The 20,300-nt window shown below is 48.9% G+C and overlaps 1 protein-coding gene across 1 annotated transcript; it reads left to right on the top strand.

Annotated features, from left to right (window-relative positions):
- Positions 1-861: 861 nt before the first annotated feature.
- bcl2l12 (BCL2 like 12) lies at positions 862-18,975 on the top strand. Its single transcript, XM_055663077.1, has 6 exons — positions 862-1,028; positions 2,630-3,192; positions 9,912-10,034; positions 11,350-11,438; positions 13,018-13,272; positions 16,895-18,975. The coding sequence occupies exons 1-6, from the start codon at positions 862-864 to the stop codon at positions 16,940-16,942; spliced, it is 1,245 nt and encodes a 414-aa protein (XP_055519052.1). The 3' UTR covers positions 16,943-18,975.
- The last annotated feature ends 1,325 nt before the right edge of the window (positions 18,976-20,300 follow it).

Raw genomic sequence — 20,300 nt, 5'->3', positions numbered from 1 at the left:
AGGGTAGTTGAGGCCAGTTCATTGGCTATATTTAAGAGGGAGTTAGATGTGGCCCTTGTGGCTAAGGGGATCAGGGGGTATTGTAGTTGTAATTGTAATTGTAAATCTTTATTGTCATTTCCTGAGTAGCATACCCAGAGGAAACAAAAAAACGGTTGTTAACCAGTGTTCAATCAGTTTGCAAGAAAAAATAAATAGAAATGACAATAAAAAATACATGTCATGAACAAATTTAACACTCTACTAAGGGGATCAGAGCGACCGGTATGGAGAGAAGGCAGGTGTGGGGGCTTGTGCGCGATACTTGGCAGGGGGCAAAGTCCATTTAACAGTCTTATAGCCTGTGGGAAGAAGCTGGGGAGCATCCTGCTGGTTTTGCAGCTAATGCTCCTGTACCTCTTCCCAGATGGGAGGATGGAGAAAATGTCATGCGATGGGTGGTAAGGGTCTTTGATGATGCAGATGGCTCTGTTGATACATCTCTTCTTCTGGATGATCAGCCATGATCATGTTGAATGGCGGTGCAGGCTCGAAGGGCCGAATGGCCTACTCCTGCACCTAATTTCTATGTTTCTATGTTTACACCACAGAAGATTTCTGTTCACTCAGTTTCCAAGTCCCCAGGAAACACATCCTCTCCCACTATTGTTAAGTGCCTTTACCCTGGGCATAACAGGAAGCGCTATCAGAAAAGCTACTATGCAGGCCTCTAGCTTCCAGGTCCCCGTGGTTCCTCTAATGTGGTACAGAATTATAAAACCTCAGTTTATTCAGAACCCAAAAAAGTCAAGCTAATCTTTTACTTCGTAAAATATTTTACGCTTCAATTATTACTTCACCAGGAAGGATATTCTCACCAGGATGGCAGAGAATAGTAAGCGGAGCCCAGAGGAGAGGCACAGCCGCAAGGTGCTGAAGAGCGAGACCCAGCTGGTCATAGAGGCCTTCCTGAGGAGGGTGCAGAATGAGGGCGGTTCTGTCGGCCATGTTGGCCGTTGCTACCATGACTCGAGGAAGTTCAAAGCCAAGTAAGCTTCTTGCTCTCTCTTCGTGTTTTAGATTTTAGGTTTGTTTGTTTTGGAGATACAGGGTGGAAACAGGCCCTTCTGCCAATATCTCCGACCCCTCTCGCCCCCCCCACACACACGCACCACAATCAGTCTGACGAAGGGTCATGACACAAAATGCCACACATCCATGTTCTCCAGAGATGCTGCCTGATCCCCTTAGTCTGAAGGAGGGTCTTGACCCGAAAGGTCACCCATTCCTTCGCTCCACAGATGCTGCCTCACCCACTGAGTTTCTCCAGCATTTTTGTCTACCTTCGATTTTTCCAGCATCTGCAGTTCTTTTTTAAACCCTGAGATACTCCAGCACTTTTGCCTTCTTTTGTAAACCAGCATCTCGGGTCCTTGTGTAGCCACCTAACAGGGTGATACAGTGTGGAAACAGGCCCTTCGGCCCAACTTGCCCACACCGGCCTACATGTCCCATCTACACTGGTCCCACTTGCCTGCGTTTGGCCCATATCCCTCTAAACCTGACCTATCCATGTACCTGTCTAATTGCATCTTAAACATTGCAAAAGTCCCTGCCTCAACTACCTCCTCTGGCAGCTTGTTCCATACACCCACCACCTTTTGTGCGAACAAATGATGCCTCAAATTCCGATAAAATCTTCCCCCTTTCACCTTATACCATGGGCAAGAGACTCTGTGCATCCACCGATGTATTCCTCTCATGATTTTATACTCTATAAGATCACCTCCCATCCTCTTGCACTGGGGAATAGAGTCCCGGCCTGCTCGACCTCTCCCTAAGCTCTGGCCCTCAAGTCCTGGCAACATCCTTCTAAATCCTCTCTGCACCCTTTCCAATTTAACACCATCTTTCCTATACCATGGTGCCCAGAACTGAACACAATACTAAATACAGCCTCACCATCGTCTTGTATAACTGTGACATGACCTCCCGACTTTATATTCATGACCCCCCACACCCCCCCCAACTTCGACTCTCATGAGTTAGATAGAGCTCTTCAAGGTACTGGAGTCGAGGGATATGGGGAGAAGGCAAGAACGGGGTACTGATTGTGGATGAGCAACCATGATCACAGCGAATGGCGGTGCTGGCTCGATGGGCCGAATGGCCTACTCCTGCACCTATTGTCGATTGTCTATGACCTCCCAACCTCTATACCCATGACCTCTCAACTTCTATACTCGTGACCTCCCAACCTCTAAACCCATGACCTCCCAACTTCTACACTCCTGACCTCCCAACTTCTAAACCCATGACCTCCCAACTTCTAAACCCATGACCTCTCAACTTCTATACTCGTGACCTCCCAACCTCTAAACCCATGACCTCCCAACTTCTACACTCCTGACCTCCCAACATCTAAACCCATGACCTCCCAACTTCTAAACGCATGACCTCCCAACTTCTAAACCCATGACCTCCCAACCTCTAAACCCATGACCTCCCAACTTCTAAACGAATGACCTCCCAACTTCTAAACCCATGACCTCCCAACTTCTAAACCCATGACCTCCCAACCTCTACACTCTTGGCCGCCCAACTTCTATACTCTTTTGTTTCACCAACGTTTTTCCTTTTGGATCTAAAGGACTCCCGACAGCCAGGATGGCAACATCATTTACCCGATCAGGCAGCCAAAGTCGTCCCACAAAGGGAGCTTGGAGCGAGAAGACGAGGAGAAAGGGAGGAGCATGAAGCATCTGCAAGAACATGAGGAGGGCGCTGTTTGGGGCACCTCGGACGAGGAGATCTGCCGGGCGGAGGAGAAGAAGCACGGCTTCAAGACGGCCATCAAGAAGCTGATTAAACGGCAGAAATCGAAGAAGAGGAGCGAAAAGACCAAGGTTTCTCAGGAGTTCCTTGATGGCGACCGGACTGTGGTAAAGAGCAGCAGATCGAACTCCAAGTCCAATTCCTTAAAGAGGCAGAAAAGCATGAGGCCCTCGATCGACTGCCTTGTGGGGCAGCCGGAACCTCTCCCCAGTGACATGGAGGACATCGGCAAACAGAAGATGAGTGGACAACAGAAGTTTTTGAATTTTTTTCGGAAGGGGACGAAGAAGAGTGACAACGCTCACTCCAAGAAAAGCCAGACGTCTCCACCTACGTCCCCAAGGCCCACAACACTAGCCCTAAATCTCCACACTCCAGGTCAGTCACGGGTTTCTTCCATTTTATTTGCTGTCAGTGACGGGTCATCCAAAATGGTGGCCTGGAGGCAAATCGGCCAGAATGGGGAAAGGTGGGGAGTTTGTGTCCCTAGAGAGTGTTACAATGCCTAGAACTCTGCATCTTCCCCTTTGCTCTATCTAATGTGCTTAGAGTGTGAAAATATTCTATCTATGGGCCAGAGTGAGTCCCACCGCAAATTGGAGGAGCAGCACCTCATATTTTGCTTGGCCAGCGGTATGAACATTGACTTCTCCAATTTCAGGTAGTCCTTGCTTTCTCTCTCCTTCCCCTCCCCTTCCCAGCTCTCCCACAGCCCACTGTCTCCGCCTCTTCCTTTCATCTTCCCACCCCCCCCCCCCCCACACCCTCACATCAGCCAGAAGAAGGGTCTCGACCCGAAACGTCACCTATTCCTTCGCTCCATTGATTCTGCCTCACCCGCTGAGTTTCTCCAGCATTTTTGTCCACCTATCTATGTGTGATATAAGGTCAGATAGGAGCAGAATTAGGCCTTTCAGCCCCATCAAGTCGCCTCTGCCATACAATCATGGCTGATCCATCCCTATGTAGTTTAGTTTAGAGATACAGCGCGGTCCACCGAGTCCATGTCGAACAGCGATCCCCGCACATTAACGCTACCTAACAGACACTAGGACCAATTTACAATTACACCAAGCCAATTAACCTAGTTAGACCACACCTGGAGTAGTGTGTGCAGTATTGGTCCCCTAATTTGAGGGACGACATTCTTGCTATTGAGGGAGTGCAGCGTAGGTTTACAAGGTTAATTCTCGGGATGGCGGGACTGTCATATGCTGAGAGAATGGAGCGGCTGGGCTTGTATAGAAGAATGAGAGGAGATCTTATTGAAACAAATAAGATTATTAAGATAGACAAAAATGCTGGAGAAACTCAGCGAGTGAGGCAGCATCTATGGAGCGAAGGAAATAGGCAACGTTTTGGGTTGAAGACTAATGTGGGGGGGGGGGGGGGCGGGAAGAAGAAAGGAAGAGGAGGAGTCAGAGGGCTGAGGGAGAGTTGAGAAGGGGAAGAGAAAGTAGGGACTACCTGAAATGAGAGAAGTCAGTGTTCCTATCGCTGGGGTGCAAACTGCCCAAGTGAAATATGAGATGCTGCTCCTCCAATTTACGATGGTCCTCTATGATTATTAAGGGTTTGGACACGCTAGAGGCAGGAAACATGGTCCTGATGTTGGAGGAGTCAAGAACCAGGGACCACAGTTTAAGAATAAGGGGTAAGCCATTTAGAACGGAGACGAGGAAACACTTTTTCTCACAGAGAGTTGTGAGTCTGTGGAATTCTCTGCCTCAGAGGGCGGTGGAGGCCGGTTCTCTGGATGCTTTCAAGAGAGAGCTAGATGGGGCTCTTAAAAATAACGGATGCAGGGGATACGGGGAGAAGGCAGGAACGGGTACTGATTGGGGATGATCAGCCATGATCACATTGAATGGCTCGAAGGGCCAAATGGCCTACTCCTGCACCTATTGTCTATTGGGACAGGCAGCAACGCTGGATAGAAGGAATGGGTGACGTTTCGGGTCGAGACCCTTCTTCAGACTGGAGAAGGGTCTCGACCCGAAACGCCACCCATTCCTTCTCTCCAGAGATGCCGCCTGTCCCACTGAGTTACCCCAGCTGTTTGTGTCTATCTCCTTAAATGTAATGATATCTTTAATTTCTCTTGTGGTCAAGACTTGGTCTACTCTTGCTTTTGTGCCCCTGACTTGAAGGAATGTACATTTGGTGTCAGGCATGTGTTTTTTTTTTTAAGTGCAAGTCACTGCCTGTCCATTGCCTGAACTAATCCTTCTGATGAAGTTTCTCCCACAACGTTGTGACGCAGTTTGTTTCACAACCAAGAGCCCGTGATGATGTAGATGTGACAACATTTACCACTCAAACCCTACTCCTCCGCTGTATCCACCTATCACTGAAGAAGGGTTTTGGCCCGAAACGTCGCCTATTTCCTTCGTTCCATAGATGCTGCTGCACCCGCTGAGTTTCTCCAGCTTTTTTGTGTACCTTCCACCTATCACTTGCCTGGCTTAGTCCCACCATCACATAGAAACATAGAAATTAGGTGCAGGAGTAGGCCATTCGGCCCTTCGAGCCTGCACCGCCATTCAATATGATCATTACTGATCATCCAACTCAGTATCCCGTACCTGCCTTCTCTCCATACCCCCTGATCCCCTTGGCCACAAGGGCCACATCTAACTCCCTCTTAAATATAGCCAATGAACTGTGGCCTCAACTACCCTCTGTGGCAGAGAGTTCCAGAGATTCACCACTCTCTGTGTGAAAAAAAGTTCTTCTCATCTCGGTTTTAAAGGATTTCCCCCTTATCCTTAAGCTGTGACCCCTTGTCCTGGACTTCCCTAACATCGGGAACAATCTTCCTGCATCTAGCCTGTCCAACCCCTTAAGAATTTTGTAAGTTTCTATAAGATCCCCTCTCAATCTCCTAAATTCTAGAGAGTATAAACCAAGTCTATCCAGTCTTTCTTCATAAGACAGCCCTGACATCCCAGGAATCAGTCTGGTGAACCGTCTCTGCACTCCCTCTATGGCAATAATGTCCTTCCTCAGATTTGGAGACCAAAACTGTACGCAATACTCCAGGTGTGGTCTCACCAAGACCCTGTACAACTGCAGTAGAACCTCCCTGCTCCTATACTCAAATCCTTTTGCAATGAAAGCTAACATACCATTCGCTTTCTTTACTGCCTGCTGCACCTGCATGCCTACTTTCAATGACTTGTGTACCATGACACCCAGGTCTCGCTGCATCTCCCCCTTTCCCAATCGGCCACCATTGAGATAATAGTCTGCTTTCCCGTTTTTGCCACCAAAATGGATAACCTCACATCTTTCCCAGTCTTCTCCCACCCCCCACCATTATGATCTACGTTTATGTTTAAGTTCATTGTCACGTGTACCAAGGTACAGTGAAACGCTTTGTTTTGCACGCTATCCAAAGAAATCAGATACCACAATCAATCTGACCTTCAGAGGTGTGTTTTCATCGACGGGCACTCGAAACGAGTATGACTGTCCTCTCATGGAGGACGCCTGTGCGTGACTTTGTTTAACGTGGGGAGACTGGTGCACAGACAGCCACCACACCATCCTAGGATTGCTCTTTGTCAGAGATCTTCCCCTCGACCTTACCGCCATGGGTGGCCCTACATGGAGCGTAGCTCCAGACTGCATCGCTGTCAGGATCTCAAGTCCACACAAGCTTCTCCACCACGACAAGGTGACAATCAACAGAGCAGACCTCCACCAATATCTTCTTGTTTTCGAATTCTGCTTAACTTGAGTCTTTTTCCTTTTCACTGCTTTCATAAGATCATGTGATAGGAGGCATTTCGGCCCATCTAGTTTACACCACCATTCAATCATGGCTGATCTATCTCTCCCTCCTAACCCATTTCTCCTGCCTTCTCCCCGTAACTTCTGACACCTGTACTATCAAGAATCCATCTATTCCTTCCTCCTCTCCAGAGATGCTGCCCGTCCTGCTGAGTTACTCCAACTTTTTGTGTCTATCTTGTGTTTAAGCCAGCATCTGCAGTTCCCTCCTGCACAAGAATCTATCTATCTCTGCCTTAAATATATCCACTGACTTAGCCTCCACAGCCTTCTGCGGCAAAGAATTCCACAGATTCACCACTTTCTGGCTAAAATGCCTCCTCATCTCCTTCCTAAAAGAAGGTCCTTTCATTCTGAGGCTATGACCTCTCTAGTCTTAAGGGCCTGTCCTGACTGCTGGCATCATATCAGGGTCGCTAAAAGATTTTGAACGTTTCGAAATCCAGCGGCGACAAAAAATATGTTGCAACACTTGATAAAACACAGCGCATCAATACATCATCATGCCGCGAATCTTTCGGTGACCTGATACGTCAGTCCCGGGATGGCGGGATTGTCATATGCTGAGAGAATGGAGCAGCTGGGCTTGTACACTCTGGAGTTTAGAAGGATGAGAGAGGATCTTATTGAAACATATAAGATTATTAAGGGTTTGGACACGTTAGAGGCAGGAAACATGTTCCCGATGTTGGGGGAGTCCAGAACCAGGGGCCACAGTTTAAGAATAAGGGGTAAGCCATTTAGAACGGAAACGAGGACAAACTTTTTCTCACAGAGAGTTGTGAGTCTGTGGAATTCTCTGCCTCAGAGGGAGGTGGAGGCTGGTTCTCCGGATACTTTCAAGAGAGAGCTAGATAGGGCTCTTAAAGATAGCGGAGTCAGGGGATATGGGGAGAAGGCAGGAACGGGGTATTGATTGGTGATGATCAGCCATGATCACATTGAATGGCGGTGCTGGCTCGAAGGGCTGAATGGCCTACTCATGCACCTATTGTCTATTGTCGGTCAATGATGCCGGCAGTCGCCAAATAAATCGCCAAGTGGGACAGGCCCTTTAGACTCTCCCACTAATGGAAACACCCTCTCCACATCCATTCTATAGTTTCTATAACTAGCATTATAACTGAGTCTACGTGCCTGTGTGCTAGTGTGAGCTAGATTTCTATTATCCCTTTATGCCATGCCAATATACTCTGTCTTGCTCCTGTGAGCTCAAGAGGTTTTTTCTATTAGCCCTTTATCTCACATAATTCCTGCAACTGTACTAACTGCGATAGCTATACTCTTAACTTGACTAGATTCCTGTTCGATGTTAGGGAATCAGGACGGGTCAAGCTTAAGGTTCCTTTAAAACCGAGATGAGAAGAACTTTTTTTTTCACGCAGAGATATCTCTGGAACTCTCTGCACAGAGGGTAGTTGAGGTGGCTATAAAAGAGGGAGTTCATGTGGCCCTGGCTAAGGGGATCAGGGGGTATGGTAGAGAACTAACGATAGCTGATAGCCATTCAAAATACTGCAGGCCCGAATGGCCCTCCTCACCTAAATTTCTAGTTTAGTTCTATGTTAATTAAAATACTATTGTCACGTGTACCTTATTATTGACGTGTACAGTACAGTGAAAAGCTTTTTGTTGTGTGCCATCCACATCACTGGATGGATTTAAGAGAGAGTTAGATAGAACTCTAGGGTTAGTGCAATCAAGGGATATGGGGAGAAGGGTTATTGATTGTGTACGATCAGCCATGATCACAATGAATGGCGGTGCTGGCTCGAAGGGCCGAATGGCCTCCTGCACCTATTTTCTATGATCCAGTTGGTGAAAAGACTGCATGTGATTACCATCAAGCAGTCCACAGTGTACAGACACAGGATCAAGGGAATGACATATAGTTCAAGATAAAGTCAAGTAAAGTCTGATTAAAGATAGTTCAAAGGTCTCCAATGAGGTAGATGGGAGATCAGGACCTCTCTCTAGCTGGTGAAAGGATGGTTCAGTTGCATGATAACAGCTGAGAAAAGACTGTCCCTGAATCTGGAGGTGGGCATTATCAAACTTCTGTACCTCTTGCCTGATGGGGTGAGAAGGGAATGTCCACGGTGTGACTGGTCCCTGGTTATACTGGTGGCTTTGCAGAGGCTGCGTGAGGTGTAGATGGAGTCAATGGGAAGGAGGTTGGTTTGGGTGAGACTCTGGGCTGCGTCCACAACTCTGTAATTTGTTGCTGTCTTGGATGGAGCTGTTCCCAAACCAGGCTGTGATGCATCCCGATAAAATGCTTTCGACTGTGCACTTGTAGAAGTTGGTGAGGGTTGTTGAGAACATGCCAAACTTTTTAATTTAGTTTAGTTTAGAGATACAGCGCGGAAACAGGCCCTTTGGCCCACCGAGTCCGCGCCGACCAGCGACCCCGACACACTAACACCACCCTACACACACTAGGGACAATTCACAGTTTTACCAAAGCCATTAAGCCTCTTCCGAGTGTGGGAGGAAACCGGAGCTCCCAGAGAAAACCGAAGATCTCGGAGAAAACCCACGCAGGTCAGAATCAGAATCGCACTTTATTCGCCAAGTATGTTTTGCAACATACGAGGAATTTTGGGGAGAATGTACAAAACTCCATACAAACAGCGGCCCATAGTCTGGATCGAACCCGGGTCTCTGGCGCCGTAAGGCAGCAGCTCTACCGCTGCGCCACTGAAAACCTTTGAAGGACATAGAGGCGTTGTGGTGTGGGTTCTTAGCCATTATTTCGATGTGGCTGGTCCAGGACAAGTTGCTGCTGATATTTATCCCGAAAGAAGTTGGGCAACTTTTGGTGATGGCGTTCTCTCAGTGATGGAGAGTGTAGTAGCCATTTAGCTAACTGGGGGGGTGGGGGCGTTCTGAACAGCAACGTGGGGCTAGAATCGGCCCGTTTGCGGGGCCTTTCATCGCCAGGCGGGGGCTTCAACATCGGGAGCCTCGATCGCCTCGATGCAGCAGTTTGATTTTAAGCCGCGCCGGGCGATGAAAGGCCCCACAAACGGGCCGATTCAGCTCTTAGAAAGCGTCTGATAAAGTCCGAATTACAAAACATGGGGGGGGGATTGTCCCCCACCTCTCAAAGCGGTGGGGGGGGGGGGGGGGGGGGGACATTTCCCCGTCCCCCCCTTGTCTACCCCACAGGATTTCCACCCATGTCAGTGACAACACTTTGTATATCCCCCAGTGCTGAGGTCGCTCTTCTGACCCCCTCATACCTTTCCCCTCGGTGTTTAACTCCAGCCTTCATCCTGCTTTCTATCTGTTGAATTCAGACCTGGAACCTTTGGAATTCTACTCGGAAGTGGCAAAGAAGTTGGACCAGTTGGCGCAAGAGTACTGCTCCCACACGGGGGGTGATCAACAAACTCCAGTCATCCAGCATGCACCGAGCCAAGGTAATTATTGATGTGGCACCTGGTGGGAGAAGGTGTGATCATGTGGGGAGAGTCGGCGTTTGATGTGAGCGGGGATGGCGGGGGCGTGTAGAGGAGGTGGGAATGGCTTGCAGTCAGAGGGTAGGTGTACCCAGAAAGAAAATGAAGGGCCTGTCCCACATGTGCACGTGATGCGTGCACATGGTGCGTGGTGAAGTAGGCAGGGTGACACGCGGCGATGTACAAAATCTTTGCACGCCATCTGCGTGACGCGCAAGTAACGCCCAAGTGGGACAGGCCCTTGAGTGTCTGGATCAGAGATTGAGATGGTTGCTGGGCCCTGATAGCCAAGAAGATATCGGAAGGGTGGTGATCCGTTGATCTCATTGCCACAGACGGCTGTGGAGGCCATCGTTGGGAATTGATCCAAACTGCTGGAGCGACTCAGCGGGACAGGCAGCATTTCTCGAGAGAAGTGATGGCCACCGTTTTGGGTCGATATCCTTCTTAGATTGGGTTGGCACGGACCAGTGGGGCCCAAAGGGCCAGTTTCCGCGCTGTGTGACTCTATGAGACGTTGCTGGGGGAAGGACTGAAATGATGGTCTGACTTTGGGGAATTACGGGGTAATTCCAAAAGCAAAGTCCAGCCGGCGTTGGTAACGCTCGCCATTACGGGATGCGTCTGCGGGGAGTGCGGCAGAGTTGGCTTGACGGGTCTTTCGTGCGAACTGGGAAACGTTAAGAGGTTTTTATAAAAAAAAAATAATAATAATAAGTTGTAGTGAAAGGAGGGAGGAACAAAAGGGGAAGGTAGGGGAGAGAATGAAAGATGCGAGGGTGGTTTAATGCTTCTGAGCATCGCTCATGGGAGTTTATAGCCCTCGCCCTTCATTCAGGCAGCATCTCTGGGTACAAGGAATGGGTCAACACCCGAAACGTCACCCATTCCTTCTCTCCAGAGGTGCTGCCTGTCCCGCTGAGTTACTCCAGCTTTTTAGTGTCTATCTTCGGTTTAAATCTGCATCTCCACGTAAATAGACTGTGGAATTCTCTGCCTCAGAGGGCGGTGGAGGCCGGTTCTCTGGATACTTTGAAGAGAGAGCTAGATAGGGCTCAGGCGGAGTCAGGGGATATGGGGAGAAGGCAGGAACGGGGTACTGATTAGGGATGATCAGCCATGATCACATTGAATGGCGGTGCTGGCTCGAAGGGCCGAATGGCCTACTCCTGCACCTATTGTCTATTGTCTGTTGTAAACGCGGGGGACGCTATGATTAAGGGAGATGACAGAAGGGCTCATCTCTTTCTTCCGCTGTTCCGTTGGGTTTCTTTAGGGATCATCGACCCGCACACTATCAAGGAGAAGGAGATCGGGAGGATCGTAATGATGCTGCAGGAACAAGGAGACGAGATCAACGAAAAGGTGAGAGGCTGACGTGAGGATTAAGGTCAACTATGGAGAATGATTTGAAGGTTGTAAAATGCCTTGGCACCTCATCCATGGTCATGAGTCAGATTCAATGATAGATCAGCCATGATTGAATAGTGGAGTAGACGGGCTGAATGGCCTAATTCGGACATGAATACTGGAATGGTTCAGGAACTGAGTAGTTCTCAGCAGGAAATTAGTTAAGTCGGCCTGGCCTGTAGCAGAGAAGGAATTCAGTGGCCTTTGTGAATCTGTTGGTTATCCCAGTACAACTGCAGAAGGACCTCTGTGCTCCTATACTCAACTCCTCTTGTTATGAAGGCCAACATGCCATTTGCTTTCTTCAAGTGGCATGTTGCTCTTCATAACAAGAGGAGTTGTATAGGAGCAAAGAGGTCCTCCTGCAGTTGTACAGAGCCCTAGTGAGACCACACCTGGAGTATTGTGTGCAGTTTTGGTCCCCTAATTTGAGGAAGGACATTCTTGCTATTGAGGGAGTGCAGCGTAGGTTCACCAGGTTAATTCCCGGGATGGCGGGACTGTCATACGCTGAGAGAATGGAGCAGCTGGGCTTGTACACTCTGGAGTTTAGAAGTAATGAGAGAGGATTGTATTGAAACGTATGATTATTAAGGGTTTGGACACGCTAAGTAAGTAAGTAAGTTTATTGGCCAAGTATTCACATACAAGGAATTTGCCATGGTGCTCCGTCCACAAGTAACATGACATACAGTGACCATTATGAAAACACTAAACATTAATAATAATGAAACATTAGGTTGCTGATGTTGGGGGAGTCCAGAACCAGGGGCCACAGTTTAAGAATAAGGGGTAAGCCATTTAGAACGGAGATGATGAAAAACATTTTCTATGCCTCACAGGGCAGTGAAGGCTGGTTCTCTGGATAATTTCAAGAGAGAGCTAGACAGAGCTCTTAAAGATAGCAGAGTGAAGGGATATGGGGAGAAGGCTAGAACGGGGTACTGATTGTGGATGATCAGCCATGATCATGTTGAATGGCAGTGCTGGCTCGAGGGGCCGAATGGCCTACTCCTACACCTATTGTTTTTGTCTATTGTCTATTGAATGGCGGTGCTGGCTTAAGGGGCCAAACGGCCAACTCTTGCACTTATTGTCTATTGAATGGTGGTGCTAGCTCGGGGGGCCGAATGACCTACTCTTGCACCTATTGGCCTACTCTTGCACCTATTGTCTATTGTCTATTGAATGGTGGTGCTGGCTCGAGGGGCCGAATGACCTACTCTTGCACCTATTGTCTATTGTCTATTGAATGGTGGTGCTGACTTGAGGGGCTGAATGACCTACTCTTGCACCTATTGTCTATTGTCTATTGAATTGCGGTGCTGGCTTGAGGGGCCGAATGGCCTACTCCTGCATCTATGGTCTATTGTCTATTGAATGGTGGTGCTGGCTTGAGGGGCCGAATGGCCTACTCTTGCACCTATTGTCTATTGAATGGCGGTGCTGGCTTGAGGGGCCGAATGGCCTACTCCTGCATCTATGGTCTATTGTCGAATGTATTGGAAGCCTATTGAAGTTTGCTGTGTTACAGATGAAGGACGATCCTCTGCTGCAGCGCCCCATGTCCTATCGAAGCTTCACGCGGCTGGTTGAGGTCTTCACGGCCAGCGTGGAAGGGCAGATCACGGACCCCGCCACGAGCCCCGAGCTGACGAAGATCGCGCTGACCATGGAGCTCACCCGGAGAGTGGCCGGCATCAGCAGCCACCCCGTACAGCAGCTGATGGGTTACAGCATGGACTACATTGACATGTTTGTCCCCTGGCTGCAGCAGCAAGGAGGATGGGTGAGTTCTGTCCCGTCGCTATGGCGATGTGTACAGTTTGGCCGACTGTCACGTGTACCGGGGTGAAGTGAGAAGCTTTTGTTGCGTGCTAACCAGCCAGCGGAAAGACAACGCATGGTTACAATCCAGCCATTTACAGTGTATAGATACATGATAAGGGAATAACGTTTAGTGCAAGGTAAAGCCAGCAAAGTCCAGTCCGAGGGTCACCAATGAAGTAGACCTAGTAGCTCAGGACCAGGCATGGAAATCGCTGTCAAAACATGGCGGGGTGGGGCACAATTTCTTGTGCGTGCATGTGCACACGCACGAGGCTTCAACCGTGGGCCCTGTCTACTATCTTTGCTGATCTCTTGCTGAACTGGTTGGTGACCGACTCCGAACTCCGGCAACAGCAGGTTTGCCCGCCCCGAACCGTTCGCTGGGACTTCCATCCGCCGGCGGGGGCTTCAACGTCGTGGAGCCTCGATCGCCTCCACGCGGCAGTTTGAACACGGGGCGATGGAAGATCCCGGGCCGATTCAAGCTCTGCTCAATGATCTTTGCTCCGCAGATGTCTCCCTCCTCCGATCACCATCGCGCTCCATCCTCAGTCCCACACCCCCACGTCCGCCTCTGACCGACACCTCCCTCCTTCAATCATCGCGCTGAATCATCATGTTCCCCCCGTCCCCCCCCCCCGCACTGCCTGCTGACTGACGTCTCTCGTCCAATCAGCGCCCTCAATCATCAGTCCCGCCCCCCCACCCACTCGCGGATTTCACAGAGTCCCCCCTGGGATTTCCGCCCCTGTTCAGGACTGCTCTCTAGTTGTGGTGGGATGGTTCAGTTGCCTGGTAACAGTTGCCCGAGCTACAGGGAGCGATGAGGCAGGCTTGTACTTTTTCACACAGAGAGTGGTGAATCTCTGGAACTCTCTGCCACAGAGGGTAGTTGAGGCCAGTTCATTGGCTATATTTAAGAGGGAGTTAGATGTGGCCCTTCTGGCTAAGGGGATCAGGGGGTATGGAGGGAAGGCAGGTACGGGATACTGAGTTGGATGATCAGCCATGATCATATTGAATGGCGGTGCAGGCTCGAAGGGCCGAATGGCCTCTACTCCTGCACCTAGTTTCTATGTTTAGACTTAAGAGATATAATGTGAAAACATGGCCTGTGGTCCACCGAGTCCACGCTGACCAGCGATCCCCGTACACCCAGCGCTAGGCTGCACACCAGGGACAATTTACAATTTCCAGAAGCCCAATTAACCTACAAACCCGCACGACTTTGGAATGTGGGAGTAAACCGGAGCACCCGGAGAAAACCCAAACATTCATGGGGAGAACGTGCAAACTCCACACAGACAGCACCCGTAGTCAGGATCGAATCCCTGGCGCTGCGAGGCAGCAACTCTACCGCTGCGCCACTGTGCCGCTCTTTATTCCTTGTAGCGTAGGGGGATGAGGGGCGTACTTCTAGAGGTGTCTAAAATCATGAGGGGAATAGATAGGGTAGATGCACAAAGTCTTTAATAGGAACCTGAGCAGCTACTTTTGCACAATAGGTGCAGGAGTAGGCCATTCAGCCCTTCGAGCCAGCACCGCCGTTCAATGTGATCATGGCAGATCATCCCCAATCAGTACCCCGTTCCTGCCTTCTCCCCACATCCCTTGACTCCGCTATCTTTAAGAGCCCTATCTAGCTCTCTCTTGAAAGTATCCAGAGAACCGGCCTCCACCGCCCTCTGAGGCAGAGAATTCCACACTCACAACTCTCTGTGAGAAAAAGTGTTTCCTCGTCTCCATTCTAAATGGCTTGCCCCTTATTCTTAAACTGTGGCCCCTGGTTCTGGACTCCCCCCAACATTGGGAACATGTTTCCTGCCCCTAGCGTGTCCAAATCCTTAATAATCTTATATGTTTCAATAAGATATCCTCTCAATCGCCCAATCCCGGGAATTAACCTTGTGAATCTACGCTGCACTTCGTCAATAGCAATAGACCATTCGGTCCTTCCAGCCAGCACTGCCATTCAATGTGATCATGGCTGATCTTCCTCAATCGGTACCCAGTTCCTGCGTTCTCCCCACATCCTCTGACTCCACTATTTTTAAGAGCCCTATCTAGCTCTCTCTTGCATGAATCCAGAGAACTGGCCTCCACCGCCCTCTGAGGCAGAGAATTCCACACTCGCCACTCTTTGTGAGGAAAAAGTGTTTCCTCGTCTCCGTTCTAAATGGCTTACTTCTTATTCTTAAACTGTGTGGCCCCTGGTTCTGGAGAATGTCCTTCCTCAAATTAGCGGACCAAAACTGCACACAATACTCCAGGTGTGGTCTCACTGGGGCTCTGTACAACTGCAGAAGGACCTCTTTGCTCCTATACTCGACTCCTATTGTTATGAAGGCCAACATGCCATTCGCTTTCTTCACAATTAAAGTGAGACGTGCCGCTGTTGGGGTAAAGGTTTAACAGAGTAGAGCAATTGTACTGCGTGATTGCTGATCCACTCTTGTGACTAGCGTGCACAGGGTCACGCGCTTGAGCTCCATCTTGGATTGAGTTGATAGTGGAAGGACACAGAGAAAATCAAAAGACATTGCGTTGCGTCCATCGCATGACTTTAGTCCCCTCATCTTGAGAGATACAACATGGAAAGAGGTCCTTCTTCCCACTTTGTCTATGCCGACCAACGATCCCCTCCCCTGTACACTAGTTCTATCCATCACTCCAGGGATAATTTACAGAAGCATTCAACCTATAAACCCGCACGTCCTTGGAATGTGGGAGAAAACCGGAACACCCGGAGAAAGCCCACGAGGTCACGGGGCGAATGTATAAACTCTGAACAGACAGCACCCGTAGTCCGGATGGAAGCCGAGTCTCTGATGACCCTCAGACTATCTTTGATCGGACTTTGCCGGCTTTACCTTGCACTAATCATTATTCCCTTATCATGTATCTGTACACTGTGAATGACTTCATTGTAATCGTGTGTTGTCTTTCCGTTGACTGGTTAGCACGCACTGTACCTCGGTACACGTGACAATATACTAAACTAGACTAAACCGCTGGTCAGGATTGAACCCGGGTGTCTGCCGTTGCGAAGCAGCAACTCTACCACTGCGCCACCGTGCTGGACAGAGTTGGGGAAGGGGGGGGGGGGGGGGGGGGGGTTATGTGTGTGTGTGTATGGGGGTGTGTGTGTGTGCATGTGTGTGTGTGTGTGCATGGGGGTGTGTGTGTGTGTCCGTGTGTGTCTATGCGTGGGGTATCCGTGTGTGTGTGGGTGTTTTTTTGTGTGTGTGTGCATGTATGGGTGTGGGTGCATGGGGGTGGGTGCATGGGGGTGTGTGTGTGTGCATGTGTGGGTGTCCATGTATGTGTGTATCCGTGTGTATGTGGGTGTGGGTGTTTTTTTGTGTGTGTGTGTGTGTGTGCGCGTGTGTGCTTTGTGTGTGTGTGGGTGCATGGGGGTGTGTGTGTGTGTGTCCATGTGTGTTTGTGTGTGTGTGTCCATGTATGTGTGTGTGTGGGTGTTTTTTTGTGTGTGTGCGTGTGTGTGTGCGCGCATGGGTGCGTGTGTGTGCGTGTGTGGGTGTGTACATGACGTTTAACCATGCCTCTATTTCCCCTAACAGGAGACAGTGCTGCACTCCGACGATGTGTCAGATCACCAAATAGACTGACCTCCGTGAAACCCAGGGAATGAAGATGAAACTCAGGCGATCCTTTAGCAAGGGGAAAATTCCCCTCTCGGCTATTTGGACAAAGAACACAAACTACCTTCTTAAAGATATATATAAAATGTCGAAAATGTTCAACGAGGTTTCGGCCACCAAACAAGCGAGCAGGTTAAAGCCACATTAAGGATAGGTGACACCCTCGTCCTATAAGGTAGGGGGATACAACTCCGTGTGTGGTTGTCTACAGAGACTCCTGGCAAAACTTGCGTTCAGTCACGCTACTGTGGCGATGGCTAGATTGCTCTCGTAAGCTGTGGCAGTCTATGCTGAAGAAGGGTCTCGACCCGAAACGTCACCCATTGCTTCTCTCCGGAGACGCTGCCTGTCCCGCTGAGTTACTCCAGCATTTTGTGGCTGTAATCCAGAAAAACTGGCAGTCGACACTGCCAAAGACAAAGGGAACCTGACTTAAAGGATTTCACTGTAATTCCTGAATGTAAAAACCATGCAGAATGCAAATGTTGCCCTAAAGACTGTTGCATTAATATAGGGAGAATAAATCAGGTTTGCAATATGAAAGATAGAGAGGGAGGAGATAAAGCGGAAAATATACGACGGACCTTACTCAGAAATTAACCTCGTTCTCAGCTATAGGTTAAATGACGGGAAAAGGGATCTGCAGGTTTTAGCTTTCAGTCTGTGATGTGAATAAAGTGTGTGTGAATGCGCGCGCGTCTGTCTCAGTGTCTACGTGTGTGTGTGTGTCTGTCTGTCTCTGTCTCTGGATATCTGTCTGTGGCTGTGTGTGTGCGTCTGTCTCTGTGGCTGTGTGTGTGTGTGTGCGTCTGTCTCTGTGTCTGGCTGTGTGTGTGTCTGTGTGTGTGTGCGTCTGTCTCTGTGTCTGGATGTGTGTGCGTCTGTGTGTGTGTGTGTGTCTGTCTCTGCGTCTGGCTGTGTGTGCGGCTGTGTGTGTTCGTCTGTCTCTGTGTCTGGATGTGTGTGCGTCTGTGTGTGTGTGTGTGTCTGTCTCTGCGTCTGGCTGTGTGTGCGGCTGTGTGTGTTCGTCTGTCTCTGTGTCTGGCTGTGTGTGTGTGTGTGCGTCTGTCTCTGTGTGACTGCCTGTGTGTGTGCGCGCGTATCTGTCCCTGTGTGTGTGGCTGTGTGCGTGTGTGTAGCTGTACGTAACAGGTGTTTGTGGCCCGTAACCTGAATGAATGTCAAAGAATAAATCAAGCTGATAAAGTTCAGGAAGATGGCATTAACATTTTGTTGTAAAGGGTGTCAGATAAGATTTTTTGTGCCACATTTTTACAGGCAAATGTCAACTCATCCAACTGGTGCTAGCTGGTAGTTTGATGCACAGTCAATAAATAGTAACAGCAATCTTAGCATCGAAGTAATAGAACCTCAGACAGGCACATGACTAGGATAGGTTTAGAGGGATATGGGCCAAACACAGCGCAGATGGGACATGTTGGTCAGTACTAGTGTAGATGGGACATGATGGTCGGCTTGGGCAAGTTGGGCCGAAGGGCCTGTTTCCATACTGCATGACTCTACGACAATCAAATCAATAATTAGCCCTCAACATATATCTGTCCGATTTAAGAGTTAGGAGCTAATTGAGACTGTAAGTATTATTGTTGAACAGGTTCGTAAGAATGTGTTATTGTGTGACTGTGGAGGTTTGGAGGGAAATGGGCCAAACACGAGCAAATTGGGGGCGCATAGTCCCGGCAAATGGGACGAGAGCTTAGGCTTTAGAAATACAGCGTGGAAACAAGCCCTTCGGCCCACCAAGTCCCCGCCGACCTGCTATCACCCCGTACGTGCTAGCACTGGCCCTACACATTAGGGGCAATTTACAAGTTGACTGGCCAATTCAACTAAACTGATCTGAACCAACAAACCTGTGTGACTTTGCAGTGTGGGAGGAAACCAGAGCACCCAGAGAAAACCCACGCAATCGCAGAGAACGTGCAAACTCCGTGCAGACAGCACCCGTGGTCAGGATCGAAACTGGGATGTGGAAAGTTTGGGGGGGGGGGGGGGGGGGGGGGGGAGTGTCTACCCCATGGCAGTAGGGGGAGGAGTTGTACAATTTGATCGCCATAGGGGAAAAGGATCTCCTGTGGCGTTCTGTACTGCATCTTGGTGGATCCAGCCTGTTGCTGAAGGTACTCCTCAGGTTGACCAGTGTGTCTTTGTGTACAATGTCTTCTGAGGCTTGTGACCATTTTTTTCAGGAATTAGTCACTCGGAGAGCAAGATAGGTAGAAGAACCTGTTGGCCGACCACATTGACTTTTCTAAACCTGGGCTGGTCTCGATTATCGTGCGGGCTGCAAATAGCTTGGCACTTTTAAATACGTTCATTTTAAGATTAAAATAAAACTAATAAAAGATAGGTTCTACAAAATTTGGATTCATTCAAAAGGCCGCAATTAATGGCCTAGAAGGCCGCATGCAGCCTTAAGGCCGCAGGTTCCCCACCCCTGGTCTACCCTATCTACTCTTCTCATAATTTTATATACTTTTATCAAGTCTTCCCTCAGCCTCTGACGTTCCAGAGAAGAACAATCCAAGTCTGTCCAACCTCTCCCTGTAGCTTAAATGTGACAACATTGGATGAGGAGAGAATTGAGCCATGCACCAGTGTCATCCGAGTGTCTATTGAGACATGGGCTAAGGAAAGTGGACATTCTTAGAACGTGTATCCATACGACTGAATGAATTGATGTATGTTGGAAACTTTTAAATCAGTCAAAGATGAGGACGGCCTGTGATAGACTGCTTGACTATCGACCACCACGATAGTGGTCCATTTGTAGAATTTGTACACTGCCATTTGTACAATTTTCTCCAATTATAAAGCTCCAAAATCGAAAAATACTGGATGTGGTTCCACCACAAGGATCAAAGGGCTGCGAGCTCTGTGGGGTAACGAAGTCTGTATATTTTAACAAGAAGATGTACGCCAAAATGTAAATGTTATTTTAATTTATTTTTGTAAAATGTGAAATTAAAGTTTAAAGAAAGATCTTATAATGTTATTAAGCATTAAACTGTGAGGCTCTGGCTGATCCATGTTCTCCCTGAAATGGGCACACAATGTTTGTGGGCTTTTCCATTTCAGAAAGTTTACAGGAGTGTGTTCTTGGATCATCGAACTTTATTGTGTGGACAACTCAATTTGCTTTGCTTCAGTGTGACTTGAAGTCTGTCTGGTTAATTTTTCTCAATTTAAACATTCTTGTTGCTGTAGGTCATTAGCCTAAATATTATTAACGGTGGCCTTAAACTACACACTAATCTGGGACAATGGGTAGGTGGGGCGAGGGAACAGAGGGGGGGGGGAATCC

This window comes from Leucoraja erinacea, chromosome 37 (assembly GCF_028641065.1).
Source record: "Leucoraja erinacea ecotype New England chromosome 37, Leri_hhj_1, whole genome shotgun sequence".
NCBI classification, from domain to species: domain Eukaryota; kingdom Metazoa; phylum Chordata; class Chondrichthyes; order Rajiformes; family Rajidae; genus Leucoraja; species Leucoraja erinaceus.
This window is presented reverse-complemented; position numbering and strand designations above follow the sequence as displayed.

Excerpts from the sequence above, each read along its gene's own strand:
- bcl2l12 (XM_055663077.1), top strand. The coding sequence starts at position 862 with ATGGCAGAGAATAGTAAGCGGAGCCCAGAGGAGAGGCACAGCCGCAAG. Across the intron at positions 10,035-11,349 it reads CCAGCATGCACCGAGCCAAG|GGATCATCGACCCGCACACT; the intron begins GTAATTATTGAT and ends GGGTTTCTTTAG. Across the intron at positions 13,273-16,894 it reads TGCAGCAGCAAGGAGGATGG|GAGACAGTGCTGCACTCCGA; the intron begins GTGAGTTCTGTC and ends TTCCCCTAACAG.